The 13,308-nt window shown below is 54.5% G+C and overlaps 1 protein-coding gene across 1 annotated transcript; it reads right to left on the reverse strand.

Annotated features, from left to right (window-relative positions):
- Nucleotides 1-695: 695 nt before the first annotated feature.
- PABPC1L (poly(A) binding protein cytoplasmic 1 like) lies at nucleotides 696-11,406 on the reverse strand (the record flags this gene model as incomplete). Its single annotated transcript, XM_082292805.1, has 15 exons — nucleotides 696-819; nucleotides 1,416-1,505; nucleotides 2,321-2,451; nucleotides 3,238-3,331; nucleotides 3,654-3,793; nucleotides 4,810-4,938; nucleotides 5,229-5,319; nucleotides 5,823-6,089; nucleotides 6,937-7,032; nucleotides 7,524-7,661; nucleotides 7,915-8,009; nucleotides 8,783-8,922; nucleotides 9,692-9,807; nucleotides 10,295-10,488; nucleotides 11,214-11,406. The coding sequence occupies 14 exons, from the start codon at nucleotides 11,404-11,406 to the stop codon at nucleotides 1,422-1,424; spliced, it is 1,908 nt and encodes a 635-aa protein (XP_082148931.1). The 3' UTR covers nucleotides 696-819; nucleotides 1,416-1,421.
- Between the last annotated feature and the right edge of the window lie 1,902 nt (nucleotides 11,407-13,308).

A 13,308-nucleotide genomic window follows, 5' to 3' on the forward strand; every position in this document is an offset into this window, starting at 1 on the left:
GCTGGGGCTCTTTAGTGACTCCTTGAGACCTCTGGTCAGGGACACGCATTGGAAACACAGCTTTTGATGTACAGCTACTCCACAATACCTCAAAAACTTGCTCTTGTGCAACACAAACACAGACACACCCTCTGGTGACCAGCAGGAGACACTCGAGGCCAGTACTGCAGGTGAACAAGGTTCATTACAAAAGGAGAACAACAGGAATCCATCCTGTTTTGCTTAAATCCATCCTCCTAGGGAATCAGAAAGGATTAGAGGAGCCTGTTGGGTGGCAATTTGTAAACGTAATGCTGTAATGCTGTATGTCCCTTCTGCCAGCTCTCCAGACTGACACCCCAGCAGCACCACAAACTTCAAACACTAATTACTGCAGCCTGAGTCCATCCTTCCACCTGCAGGAAGCAAAGCAGGGGCTGTCTTTCTGCCAAGGGAACTAACCCCCATTTCTGGGGGAGCACGGAAGTACCAGTTCTTTATTAGTGTCAGCTACATGAACAAATAAAACTACAAAACCCAATAAATTCCCTATAATGATGATTCATCAGCACCCATCATTTCCTGGGCAACTGACCCAGGCTGGGTTTCACATGATATTTCACAAGATGCTTTCAGTGGTGAGAAGAGATTTAATTTGGGGATTTTCACAGGTGCAGGAGGAAGCAATTTACAAGGGTTGCAATACACACGAACAATAGGATGGGGCATTTGAAGACAAAGCCAGGGTCACTGTACAGGCATGATTCCAACAGTGTGGTGGGGCTCCTGCTCCTGTTCTTCAACAACAACATTCTCAGGGCTTGCTCTCAGTCCCAAAGTCTGCAAGAAACAGAGAACCCAAATATGCAGTTTTCAAGTGCTAAAGGGAGAGTTTCATCCAGACAAGATGGAATTCACCTGAACTTGGGTTAACATAGTTACTGCCATATCATAAGCCAAGGAAATATCTGAAATATCTTCAAAGGGGTACATACAGTCTGAATTGCTTTGTTAGTGTGTCTATCCCAGCCTCAGCAGCAGGGCCAGCTCTCCTAGTCAAGCACACAAAGGGTATTTTATAGGGTATCTACTGCCACGGTTCTGCAAAAAACCCACTGGGAATTCCCAGGAAAGGTTGTGCTGGTCCCCACTAGACCTACAGAAAAACAAGGACCTTTCCTATCTTCCTTTCTGGTAGCACAGTCCTCATCTGGTAGTATTGCCCTCATCAACACAGAAAGAGCCCACAGATAACCAGGTCTCTGCAGTACAACTAAGTCCAGAAAATGGAGGATGCAATTTAAGGAATGGAATATTACAGTCAAAGACACTGATATTGCTTATTAAACCTTGCTTGGCCTGGATGAGAAACCCAATCCCCAGTTTCAGAGTCAGAAACCAGAGACTCTGAGCACACCACAGCTCCCAGCACCCACCTGGAGTCACTGCAGGAACGGTCCAGCACTGCCCTTGAGGGGTGTCTCGGTGGTCTGGTGTGCCTGGAGAACAGTGACCGCTTCCTCGATCTTACAAGAGAGAGCACAAGGGGGAGAAGTTGAGTTGCTCCACTGCAGGAGTGCACTGCACCAGGAATTCAATATTTCAGGTCCCAGTGTGGCCTCCATACAGATCCACCCAAAATGTAAAGGACTTGAATAATCACAAAATCCAAGCCTGCTGCTTCTGCAGGAGGCTGATCAGCCCAAAGACCTTTTCTGTCTCTTACCAAGGGGAATTCTGGGGTACCTCTCCTCTATTACCAAGTCGGAACTTGCTAGAGAGAAGTCAGATTTCACAGGTGAAGCTGCCTGACCACCCAACAGAGCCCAGACGCCTCAAAAAACATCAGTGAAAAGGTGAAAGGAGCTCCTGTCTCCAAGGAGCAACAAAAAGATGCAGTCAATTCACTGCAACTATTTTGATGGGAACCAAAGCTAAATATTCACCAGGATTAAGAAGGAAACTGAAGAAAAACTGCTGCCCCTCTGCAGTATAGCTCATTTCTATTCTGAGGAAAGAGCATCTTCCTGGCTGCTTCCCTGTAGAGACACCACCCTGATTTTCCCCTCTCACTTCCCAGCCACCTCCAAACCACCCTCAGGCTTGGCCTGTGCTTTAGGGAGCTGCTTCCAGCCTCTCCTTTTGCTGAAGGCAGGCAGACATTCAGGCAACTGGGTGTGGTGACATCAATCTGGGGCTACTTTTTCCCTTGAAAATAAAACCAGCAGCTACTTGCTCTTCCCATGGTGATCAGCGTCCTGGGCTGTGCTCATCTTTCCTTGCAGCAGCAGGCAATCAGCCCTTTGGAAAGGGATGTGTTTGGGCACTGAGTCCCTCCTACCTTGGAGCGCAGGGAGTCTGGGGACTCCAGGAGCAGCAGCAGCTCAGAGTTGTCTATCTCCAGCAGCATCCCGGTGATCTTGCCGGCCAGTGCAGGATGCATCACATGGATCAGAGGGTAGAGGCGTTCACCTGCTCCAAACACCAGCAAGGACATGAGCACTGTGCAAGCCCTCCAGCATTTTCAAACCCACTGCAAGCCCTCCTGCCCCCTCCACTGAAATGGGACACAAGGGTGGTGATGGTGGTGGTGGAAAAACCACTGCTCACAAGCAAAGCTACTCCAGCACATCCCAGCAACAGGAAGCTGCTGGGTGAAGTCAACAGCAGGCGCCTACAGTGGGCACAGGGCAGTGGAGCTGAGCACGCCTGCCCACCCATGTGAAGGTGAATGACAGTTTCTGCAGGAGCAGTTCCCTCTTGGGAAGGAAAGAGCTGGTTTGTGACCTGCTGTGCTTTGGCCAGGCCAAGCAATGCTGTCCCACCCCAGGGCACTGTCTGCTCCACCACAGAACGCCTGAAAGCCAAGGGTTGTGTGGCAGAGCTGACCTTAACCCCTATGGCCACCACGCTGTTCATCAGTGCCCAGGAGCAGCAGTACAGGGTGGTTCAGAGCTGAGGGGAATTGCAAAGGCCCTGGCATGGCCTGGCAGCACAGGCAGGGCAGATGGAGCTCTGCCTCTCTGCAAAGCGCCACCAGACACTCTCTCACTGCCAGGCAGCTCACGCAGACAGGGAGTGGTTTTATTGCTCCCATCCAGTTCCAATACAGACTGAATTTAGTTTTTTTTTTTAAGCAGCATAATGTCACAGCAATCCCACAAAGCCTTACAGCTTCTCCCAGCAGTTAAGTTTGCCCTGGTGCATGCAAGCCCACATGGCCCCAGGACCCTGCAGCAGAGCAGCTGTGACACCCACCGATCATTTGCTTCTGCTCCTGGGGAGGGGCTGCTGCAAGCAAGGATGCTGTCAGTGGCTCCTGCCCCTGGACATGCACAGCAGGTTCTCCCACCTGGAAGAAAAACAGGGAAGAACAGCAATCAAAGGCTGGAAGGGATATGAGTTACCTGGCTTGCAGGAATGGTGCTGGATACCAGCCACAATGGGGCATTTCAGCCTTCCAAATGCTGGCACTGTGTGTTTGTACTCAAACACCAGCTGCAGCAAAGCTGGAGTCAAGCATTAGAGCTGTTTTGCTACTGGATCCATAGCTGCCCCCAGGAAAGGCCCCCACAGCACCAGTCACGGAGCCATGGGGAGTCCTGGGGTCGGCAGTCACATTAGCCCAGAGCAGGACCAAGAATGTCACATTATGGTGGCTGCAGAGCACTTACCTGCGGGGCCACCATGGGTGGCATGTGCCCCATGGGCTGCATGTTCCTGGCAGATGAGGAGTACTTGTACTGCTGGGCACCCCGTGGCAGGGCAGACGAGGAGGGCAGCCGGGTGCTGACCGTCTGTGTCCCGATGTTGGCTGCAATGGGGACCAGAATACTTGTGAGGAGGAGTCCTTAAATGCATACCTATGCCAAGGAGGCTGAAGCCACAAGGGCAGTGTGCTTGTTTGGAGGGCCTGAAAAATCCTACATGGGCTCAAAGCAGCCCCCCAGTCAAAGGCAGCTTCCCCAGGACAGGCAGGGCACTGCCACCCTTGGGGTAGGGTGGTTTGATGTTGTGCAGAGGGCAGGAGAGCTGGCAAAGGCACCCACATCTCGTCATCTCTCCTCCAGAAACCCATCTGCATGAGCAGCCAGAGAATGGGAACACCACTGAGGAGGGTGGGCTGCAGACCCCTGTCTCCCAGCTCATCCTGAAGGAAGGTGAGGGCAGAGAAATGAGAGGACAATGACAAAAGGAGAAGGGACAAGCCACAGAGAGCCCTCCTGGTCCCACTGTTCACTTCAGCAATTAGACACTCAATGCCAAAGATAACTTCGGGCAAAATCCCAGGAAGATGGGAAGGCTGTAGGCAGTCACTGCCCCAGCTGGTCCTGTCTGGAGGGGACACCCCAGGACCCAGGGCCAGCCTCAGCACAACCAGGCACCGGGGATGCCAGCAAGATCTGGTCCTCAGCTCCAAACCCCTCTAACATGAGGCATGGCACTGGCAGCAGTTCAGCCAGAGCCTGTGAGATCCCCTTCCTGTGCCCCACAGGTCCTTTCCCACCTTCTGCCTTTGTCCGAGCCTAAGCCCAGGTGCTGTGGCTGCATCACCATCTGCTTTAAGGATCATAGGCCAGGAGCAGCCACCAACAAGACCAATCTGCATATCAGAGACCTGTCCCATTACCTGAAAGACCACAACCTTCCCCAAAAGTTACATACTTAGTTTCTACAGACACTGCTCCAATACCATCACACCATCAGGCTCCTCCATGAGAAATCCCACAAAACAAACTATCCTCATAGGAGGCCTGAGCTCACAGTAAGCACCCTTGCCACCACAGCGATGTCCCAGCTGGAAATTGTGGGGGTCCTTCCCCCACTCACCCACTCTCTGGGCCTGGGGGGGCACACGGGGCACCTGGGTGGAGGCCTGTCTGGTGGTGCTGATGTTGGACAGCAGGCGCCGGGGGGGCACGGCAGCCCTCAGGATGGGGGTGGTTTCAGGATACACTGCTGTAGGAGAGAACACACACATAATGAAGCCACTTGGTAGCAGAGGCATGGAAGGAGACGGCAGGGGAGTGACTGTGGCTGGGGACAGTTCAGGAGCACCTCACCTCTGGTGTCACCGCCAACTTGTCACCTCCTGGTGCCCATCACCGTGACCCTGCACCAAACCCCTGCACACTTATCCAAGATAAACCCCCAGGGTTACAACACTTTGTGCTGCTTTTAGAGACCCTCAGTCCCTGACTGAGCCCAGCTCGTGCCAAGAGCCCCCAGGGAGAGACAGGCAGACTCACAGGGAGGCCGGGAGGGCTGTGCACTCCAGCGAGTGGCCGGGCGGACTGGCACAACAGGGCTGGGGCCGTAGAAGGCAGCTCTGGTTTGTGGCTGGGAAAGGAGAACACATTATCCAACATGACTGGGGAGCTGAGCTGAGCCAGAACTACCCCAGAGCCTCTTGGTGGCTGCTGCACACAGACAGACAAGCCAAAAACAGGCTCTGCAGGGTGCCAGAGCATTTTAAACACCGACCTCCAGCCCTGCTGCCAGCGTGTCCTCCAGCAGCTATACTTAACTCTTCCCCAGGAGATTCTGCACCTCTGTAACCCTTTCCCCTTGCTCTCCATGCTCACACCCTCCCACCAAACTCCTCCTTGCTTCCTCCTCCTCTGAGGGGCAGCAGTAAGTAACAACAAAATCCCCAGCCCGTTACCTGGAGCACCTGCACCCCACCCTGCTGCTCACATGGAAGCCCAGCACAGATCCCACCGGTTCCACAGGGTGTGCCCAGGTCTGTACAACCCAAGCTCTGCTTCTCAGCCTGACTGCCACCCCACTCCAGGGCAGACCTGGGTCCCTGTGCAAGGCTGCCACTGGGGAGCAGGACTCACCTGGGGCATGGGGGGTAGGAAGTACCCTGGGGGGGTCTGGAAAGAGCCCAGGAGAGGGCCAGGCAGGGCCCTCATGGTGGCCAGTCTCTGCATGTACTGGTTGGTGAGGATTGCTTTCCGCTCTTCCTTCCTCTGAGCGAGCGCGACGTAGAGAGGCTTTGTGCTGACGATCCGCCCGTTCATTTCTGTCACGGCCTTGGTGGCCTCTTCTGGGGATGAAAAGCATACAAACCCAAACCCTTTGCTGCGGCCACCCTCTGTCATCACCTAGAATTGGATTAGAACAAGACAGCTGAGTCCACAGATCGCTGCAGCACACACAAAACACGGCGCAGTGAGGGGGGTGGGATCCAGCCACAGGCACCCCATTTCAGCCCCCACACCCAGGGTGGGATGGATGGGACTGCACCTCTCTCACAGACAGGTTTCTCTGGGGTAGGGGAGGATTTGCTCAGGCAGTAGGTTTGGGAAATGAAGATGGCAGAGTCTGGACCAGCCTGAGATCTGGAGCTGGTGACTGTCTTGGGGGAATCTGTGCCTCAGCCCCACAGGGCCCATGGGCCAGAAATGCTCTGGTGCTAAACACTGCAGGAACCAGCAAGGGATGGGGATCAGTGGGACACTGTGCCCTGACAAGGGCCAGACATCATCTGTCCCTGGTGGGTTACAGGTAGCTGACCTTGAAACCGGACCACCCCTCTGCACCCTTCAAGAGAAGGCTGACACCAGTCCCAGTGAAAAGACTGACACTTCCATGGTGTTCCAAAAGGCCAAACACCAGCCTGTCAACCCCACTGTCCTGAGAGAGGTGGCTTGTGGGTCATTTTTATTTGTATCAGTGTCACAGAGCAGCTGGGCAACATTCAGAATGTTGCAGCTTTAAGATCCCACAGCTGGCACCTCACCAAGGCTGGGGTAACACAATCAAACTACAAAATATTTGCTCCTCAGGACAGCTTGGAGTGAAGTGGCATGTCCCTCACACCTGGCTTGAGGTACAAGCCATTAGCAGGGAACTGTAATTCAACAGGATGATAATCCAAATCCATCTGCAAGGGCCGAGTGCACCAGCTGACTGACCCCAGGAGCCCCAGGGGCAGCCCCAGTCCCTCACCTTGGCACTGGTGATGGTGCCATAGGGAGAGAACTCCTTCCTCAGCCTCTCGTCGTCTATCCCATCATCCAGGTTCTTCACATAGAGGTTGACCCCCTGCACACGATGAAATAAAAGCAGCTTGGGATCCCCAAGTTTACAACAGTTTGTCACACTGGGTATACATTTCACCAACAGCTCAGCTGGAGGGTGGGACAGCCCCTGCAGGAGCACTGACATGGAGAGGGACCAGGATTGTGCATAAACTCCACCCAAAGTACAAACACCCCAAGTGAAGAGGGTACCCAGACCATCACTGTGAACCTGCTCCAAGACCTCATGAAGCTGTCTCATTTCCAGACTAATATTTCTGGAAATGAGCAGACCCACTTGCTCACCTCCCAACATCATCCTGGGTTAAAATCCCTCTCCTCTTTCCTGATACTGCTTCCCAGGACATTCCCAGGCAGTGACTGGACCCTGTGCAGATCTTTAATTGCAGGAGGGGCCCACCACGCCAATCTGCTCTGGAGAGCTCTGTGCTATACCCAAGCTGAGGGCGTCCCTGGTGCAGACCTGCAGGATGGAGCACCCTGCTCTCCCCTTACCTGGTACCTGTTCACTCGCTCCTGTTTCATCTGCTCAAACTTCCTCTTGAGCTCGCTCTGGCGCTCCAGCCGCTTCTGGGCCCGGCCCACGTACACCACGCGCCCATTGATCTCCTTCCCATTCATGTCAGCCACCGCCTGCCGGGGAAGGGAAGGGCTCTGAGCTCAGTGGGAAGTCCATGGCCACAGCTCTGCCCTTCACCCACCACCCCAGGGCGGTCCCACCACAAGCAGAGATCTGCTCCCCCTTGCCAGGCCCTGCCCATCCAGGTACCCAGTGCCAGCTCCCAGACGAGCACAAAGCTGGTGAGGTTCCCCCTGAGGAGAGGTGGGAACATCACCAGGTGACTGTCTCAGGGGAGAGATGGGCAGTGAGTGAGGAGCCTCTTGCCTTCTGGGCTTCTTCGTGCTTCTCAAAGTTGACGAATCCGAAGCCCTTTGAGCGGCCACTGTTGTCCATCATGACCTTGACACTCAAGGTCTTTCCTGCAAGAGGGAAGGACAGTATGGTCTGATGGGTGCTGCTGTGCTCAGGAGACACCATGACATGCCAGCCCGGGGAGGAGACTGGATGGCCATGGCAGCATGGAAGAGCCCAGCAGGAGGACAGACAGTGGGATACCCATGAGGCAGGGACAGAAGGCTGTGGGGGTTGGTGAGGGTGATCCCTCCCACCCTGAGTGCTGCTCTCATTGCCCTGGGCTCTTCAGCCTCTCCAGCCAGTGCAGTGAGTTCCTTTGTCTAGAAAAATCTCACCTCCTTTGTACATGAACACATATATTGGGTTCATATGAAGGACAACCACAAATTACCTGTGCTGACAGTGACCAAGCATGAACAGCATGGCCCATGGGTTGGCACAATACTAAACCCCATCACCAGAGGCATCCTCCAGTAGTGGACTAAACTGAAAAGCCTGTTTTCTTTAAATTCAGACTCAATTCTTATTCCCAGGGTTCCTGTAACCAGGCAGCCTGCTGGTAACAAGACAATTTTAAAAACTATCCAAGAAAGAAAAAAACCTACTTTTTTCCAAGAGAGCACCAAGTACAAGTTATCCTCCTTCACAGCAGGAAAGCACATGTAGCATCCTGACAGCTGAAGTGACTGCAGTCCTTTTATGTGGGGGATGTTTAAACAAGTCACATCTCACGAGAAAAGGGGCTAGCTACTTCAGCCAAGCACTCTGCCCAGCTTCCTTTTCAATTGCCCCAAGTCCAGTTTATCAGACACAAGGATACCTCAACAACTGTGCTCACCAAACTTGGAGAATATTTCCCTCAGTCTGTCATCATCCATATCATCCCCAAAGTTTTTGATGTAGACGTTGGTGAACTCTATTGCCCTCGCCCCAACCTCTGCCTCGCGCTCCTTGCGGGATTTGAAGTGTCCAACAAACCTGCAGGAAGAAAGGAATAGGCCTCAAACCCTGCATGTTCCTTGCAGAGGGAAGATGGACACAGGTACACCTGTCTCAGTAAGGCCCAGAGAGATCCCATCCTCAGGCCATGCTTTGCCCACCCACAAGCTTACCATGAGTTTCACATACAGCAACTTCAGCATGTCCTACTCTGGTGTACCTCTACCCAAACTCCCCCTTGTCACTGCCAAAAGTAGGGATGTGTCATCCCAGGAGACATCAAAAGACTTCAAAGGATGCCACCACCACCAAAGACCCCAAAGGATACCACCAAGTGCCAGCTCTATTCCTCCAAAGCATTCTCAAACACTCTGGGCAGCCCTTGCCTCTGTGGGATGTAGAGAGGGAGGTGATGCAATGCAAGCAGAGAGAGGAACAACAACAAAAAAACCCCTTCCTGCCCAGATTATCTGATGCCAGCAGCCAAGATCAAGGACCAGCCCCACTTTGTGGGCACTCATTACACTGCCTCAGCAATAAAACCCAGCCTGGGGCTGGACTCCTTCCCCACCATCTGGGAACAGCTCCAAACCACTATCACACTTCCACCAGCACTCACCACAAGTGACTCATTGTCCCAGAGAGCAGCACAGACACCATGCCCAGCAGGGGTGGGAAAAGGGAAGAACACAGAGAACAGCAGGAAAGGAATGCCTGAGCAGAGCATGCTTTTACTCCCAGTAGTGGACCAAGGCAAGGGAGGAGCAGAACCAAGGGCAGGGCCCAGACTCCTCTCTCTGGCACTTACACCTTCCTGTCATTGAGCAACATCCCATTCATGGTCTCAATGGCCCGAGTCGCTGCCTCATGTGTCTCGAAGTGGACAAAGCCATAGCCACGGGATCCATTTTCATCACAAACCACCTACAAACACAGAGGAGCAAAGGAAAGAGACAGACACTCTTTTTCTCCGCGTTTGTATAAGAGTACATCACAGGAAAAACCCATCCCCATCTTCCAGGGGCATTTTCCCTCCCTGACATCCTGCTCCCACTGCAGCTGAGCTCTGTCACGGTGTTGATGGCAGGTCAGGGATATGGACAATCCCAGGACCTGATCCATGGTGCTTTATATGATATCCAGGAGCTTATGGCTCCCCAAGACCCACATACCACTGGTGCAGTGAGCTGGGACAGGAGGACACAACATCCCTGTGTAGGGACTGGGGAAAAAGCCCCCATTCTGAGGGGAAACATAGCAAGGCCTTTTGGCTTGAAAGCATGTGGGAATTTAAAGGAGATGTTGTGGGAAGTGAAATGAGACAGTGAATTCCAGCTGGCTGGAGCATGCTTCCAAGAGTGAGGGCAGCTCTGCAGCAAGCCTTCTCCTGCAGGGCCCTGGGCACACCTACCTTGCATGACAGGATGTTTCCAAAGGTAGAGAAGGTGTCATACAGGGCTTTGTTATCAATGGAGTCATCCAGGTTCTTGATGAAGACGTTTCCAACCCCTGATTTTCTGAGCCCAGGGTCCCGTTGGGACCACATGATGCGGATGGGTCGGCCTTTGATCACCTCGAAGTTCATGGTGTCCAGGGCTCGCTCAGCTGGCAAAGAAAGAGGAGGAAAGGAGGGTAACAGAGACAGATGTCCCTCACATCCAGCAGCTGAGATGGGCACAGGAATCAGGGACAGGGGCTTGTTAACCTAAATGGAACAGGCAGCTCGGCTCCCCACCCCTTCAGCCACACCACTCTTTGATTAATTTTTTTTTTCCCCTCTCCAAAGCATGTCTGACTCCCAAGGATCAGCCATTTCACTACAAGCTCCAGTCTGGCAGATGCCCAACTAATTTACCCAGCAAGGATTTTGGTCTCTAGGGCAACTAAATCAGCACCTTCCCATCACTACAGCCTCACTTCAGCATGGAACATCTTCCAATTGCAATCCTGTGTCATGGCAATGCCTGCCAGGAGAGTGGCCTCACATCACACTGTGAGCCAGTGAGCAGCTGGCTGCCCTAGGTAAGGGCAAGGAGGGGTTTTGTGCCCTTCTCTGATGGAGAAGGAGGAGGGAGGCAACTCTTGCAAGTCACCTTCATCCCCTTACCAAAGCCCAGCTGCTGCATCCTTTCCCAGACCCTAAGAAGAGATGGAAGCAGGATGGGTCACCATCAGAAAGCAGATTGGGATTAGTTAGAACCAAGGCCCAGCAGCTGATGGAACCATTCAGACAACTGCTCCCCCCTCTTCCACTGCCCCCTTCACATCACTTGCACACCCCAATTTCCCACTGTGAGGCTGTTCCTCAGAGCTGTGTTGGGGGAGCATACCATCCACAGGCTGCTGGAAGTTTATGTAGGCATAGCCCAGCGACCGGCGCGTGGCCACGTCCCGACAGACACGGATGGACATGATGGGCCCTGCAGGTGAGAACTTCTCATAGAGCATGGCTTCAGTCACGTCCGGGTGCAGGTCTCCCACGTAGAGAGAGGCTAAGGGATAGCCAGGGCCACTGGCATTCATGGTCACCCACGGAGTTCAGCTGCAGAGGGAGATAGACCTGAGGTTGCAGAGTGAAGGCTTCAGATTGTCTGCAGCAACCACAGACCCACACTGGGGCTCGCCCCACTGCAGCAGCACAAGTGCAAGCAATGCCCTTCCCTTCCCACCAGCAGGAACAGGAATTCCCCAAGGAAGCTGCAACCCCAAAACTTTCCAGGACATAACAATTTTGGTGCAAAAGTTGAGCTGGGATGATCTGCACCTCACAGCCCTTGCACATCCTGGAAGCACGCAGAGGGACATACCACATACATTTGCTCCTTTCAACACTCAAGCCCCCCGAGAAATAAAATGGAGCTTAATTCCTCAGAAGGCAAACAGCCCTTCTCCACCTGAGACTTCCATTTTAACTCCTTAACAGCTTCCTGCAGCCAGAGCAGACCCAAGGACTGTAGGTTTGTATTGATACCCAGGGAGCAGACCTGCAGCCCATGCTGCTCCCTGCAAATAACTCCATCTCTAACGAGGCAGACACAGAGTTTCGGCCACCCCTTCCCAGTTTCTCAGCTTGTTGACTACTGTTCCCAGAGCAGGCAAATTGATGCTCAGTCTCTGCCTGTGTGAAGACGACAGTCACTGCTTGAGACCCCCAGGGTACTGCCTGGGAACACAAAAATGGAGGTCCTGCCCCAAAAGTTTATAAACCTGTCATTGGGGCTCTTACCTGAAAGCTCAAAAGTCCTGAGACACTTGTTTAGATACCTAAAGATACGCAAAATTAACAGGCATATAGAGGAGAGGTACATCGACGGCGGGCAGCCCACGGTGGAGCAGAGGGCTCCGTGACACAGCCTCGCTCCTCGCACCACCAGAGGCGCCTCCCAGGCCCCCCCCCAAAACAAACACAGGGTAACAGAGCAGCCACAACCAGCGGGGCAGGGGGGAAAGGGAGTTCAAAGGGGGAAGAGGCGGCTGGAGCGGCGAGGGAGGACCAGCCGGGCAGAGGCGGCACAGCCCCGCCGCGGGAGCCAAGGGCAGCGCACACCGCCGGCAACGGGACGGGGCTGCGGAGGAGCGCTGCTCACCCTGCCCGAGCCCGCCTGCCGGCGGGGACCCCCGGCCACCCCCGCCCCGGAGAAACGGCCCCGGCAGCCGGAGCTGGGTGATGGGAGCCGGCCCCGCACTCACACCGAGCGCTCGCCTCGGCAGCACCGCTCCAGTGCGGCTGCAGGCACCGCCCGCCTCTTCCGCGGCGGCCCCGGGGGCGGGACGGGACCCCCGCCCACCGCCCCACCCCCGGCCAGGTGCGGCCCTGCCCCGCCCCGTGCGGAGCGATGCGGTGCGGACACCCCCGCGGGCAGGGCAGGGCAGGGTCCGGCCGGGCAGCGGCGGCCCCCGCGGACCTGAGGGGCTCAGGGGTTCAGCAGCTGCATCTCCACTTTTGCGAATTGCAGCTCCTGCGCGTCTCGTGCTTTCCCAAACGAAGGGAAGGGGAATCGCGCTGCGTGTCGCCCTGGAACATTGACAGCGGGTGCCACCCACGCGCTTTTAGGAAATCACATGCACCTTCTGGTATGTAATCCTCTGAAGGAGTACAGGCAGGAGATTTACACAGCTCGGTTACAAATCCCTCACCACCGGGCGCTCACGCATTTCCAAACTCCACAGCAATCTCCCTCAGGACCCAACAGAGACCCAGGGGATGCGGCCTCTGCCATCGTCACTTCTTGTTTGTATAGCCCAGGAGAGCTGTAAGGTCACTTTTACCCATAGAGATCGCACCCCAGCTGTTCGGGACGTAACTGTGCTGCTGAAACGCAGGATGAAAGCACACGAGAACCTCGAGCCGCAGGCAGTGCAATTCCAAAGCAGTTTCCCCAGCATCCGGCTCCACCCCACCCGCACCCTCGGAAGTCAGCTGCG

This window comes from Coloeus monedula (genome assembly GCF_965178545.1).
Source record: "Coloeus monedula genome assembly, chromosome: 17".
NCBI lineage: Eukaryota > Metazoa > Chordata > Aves > Passeriformes > Corvidae > Coloeus > Coloeus monedula.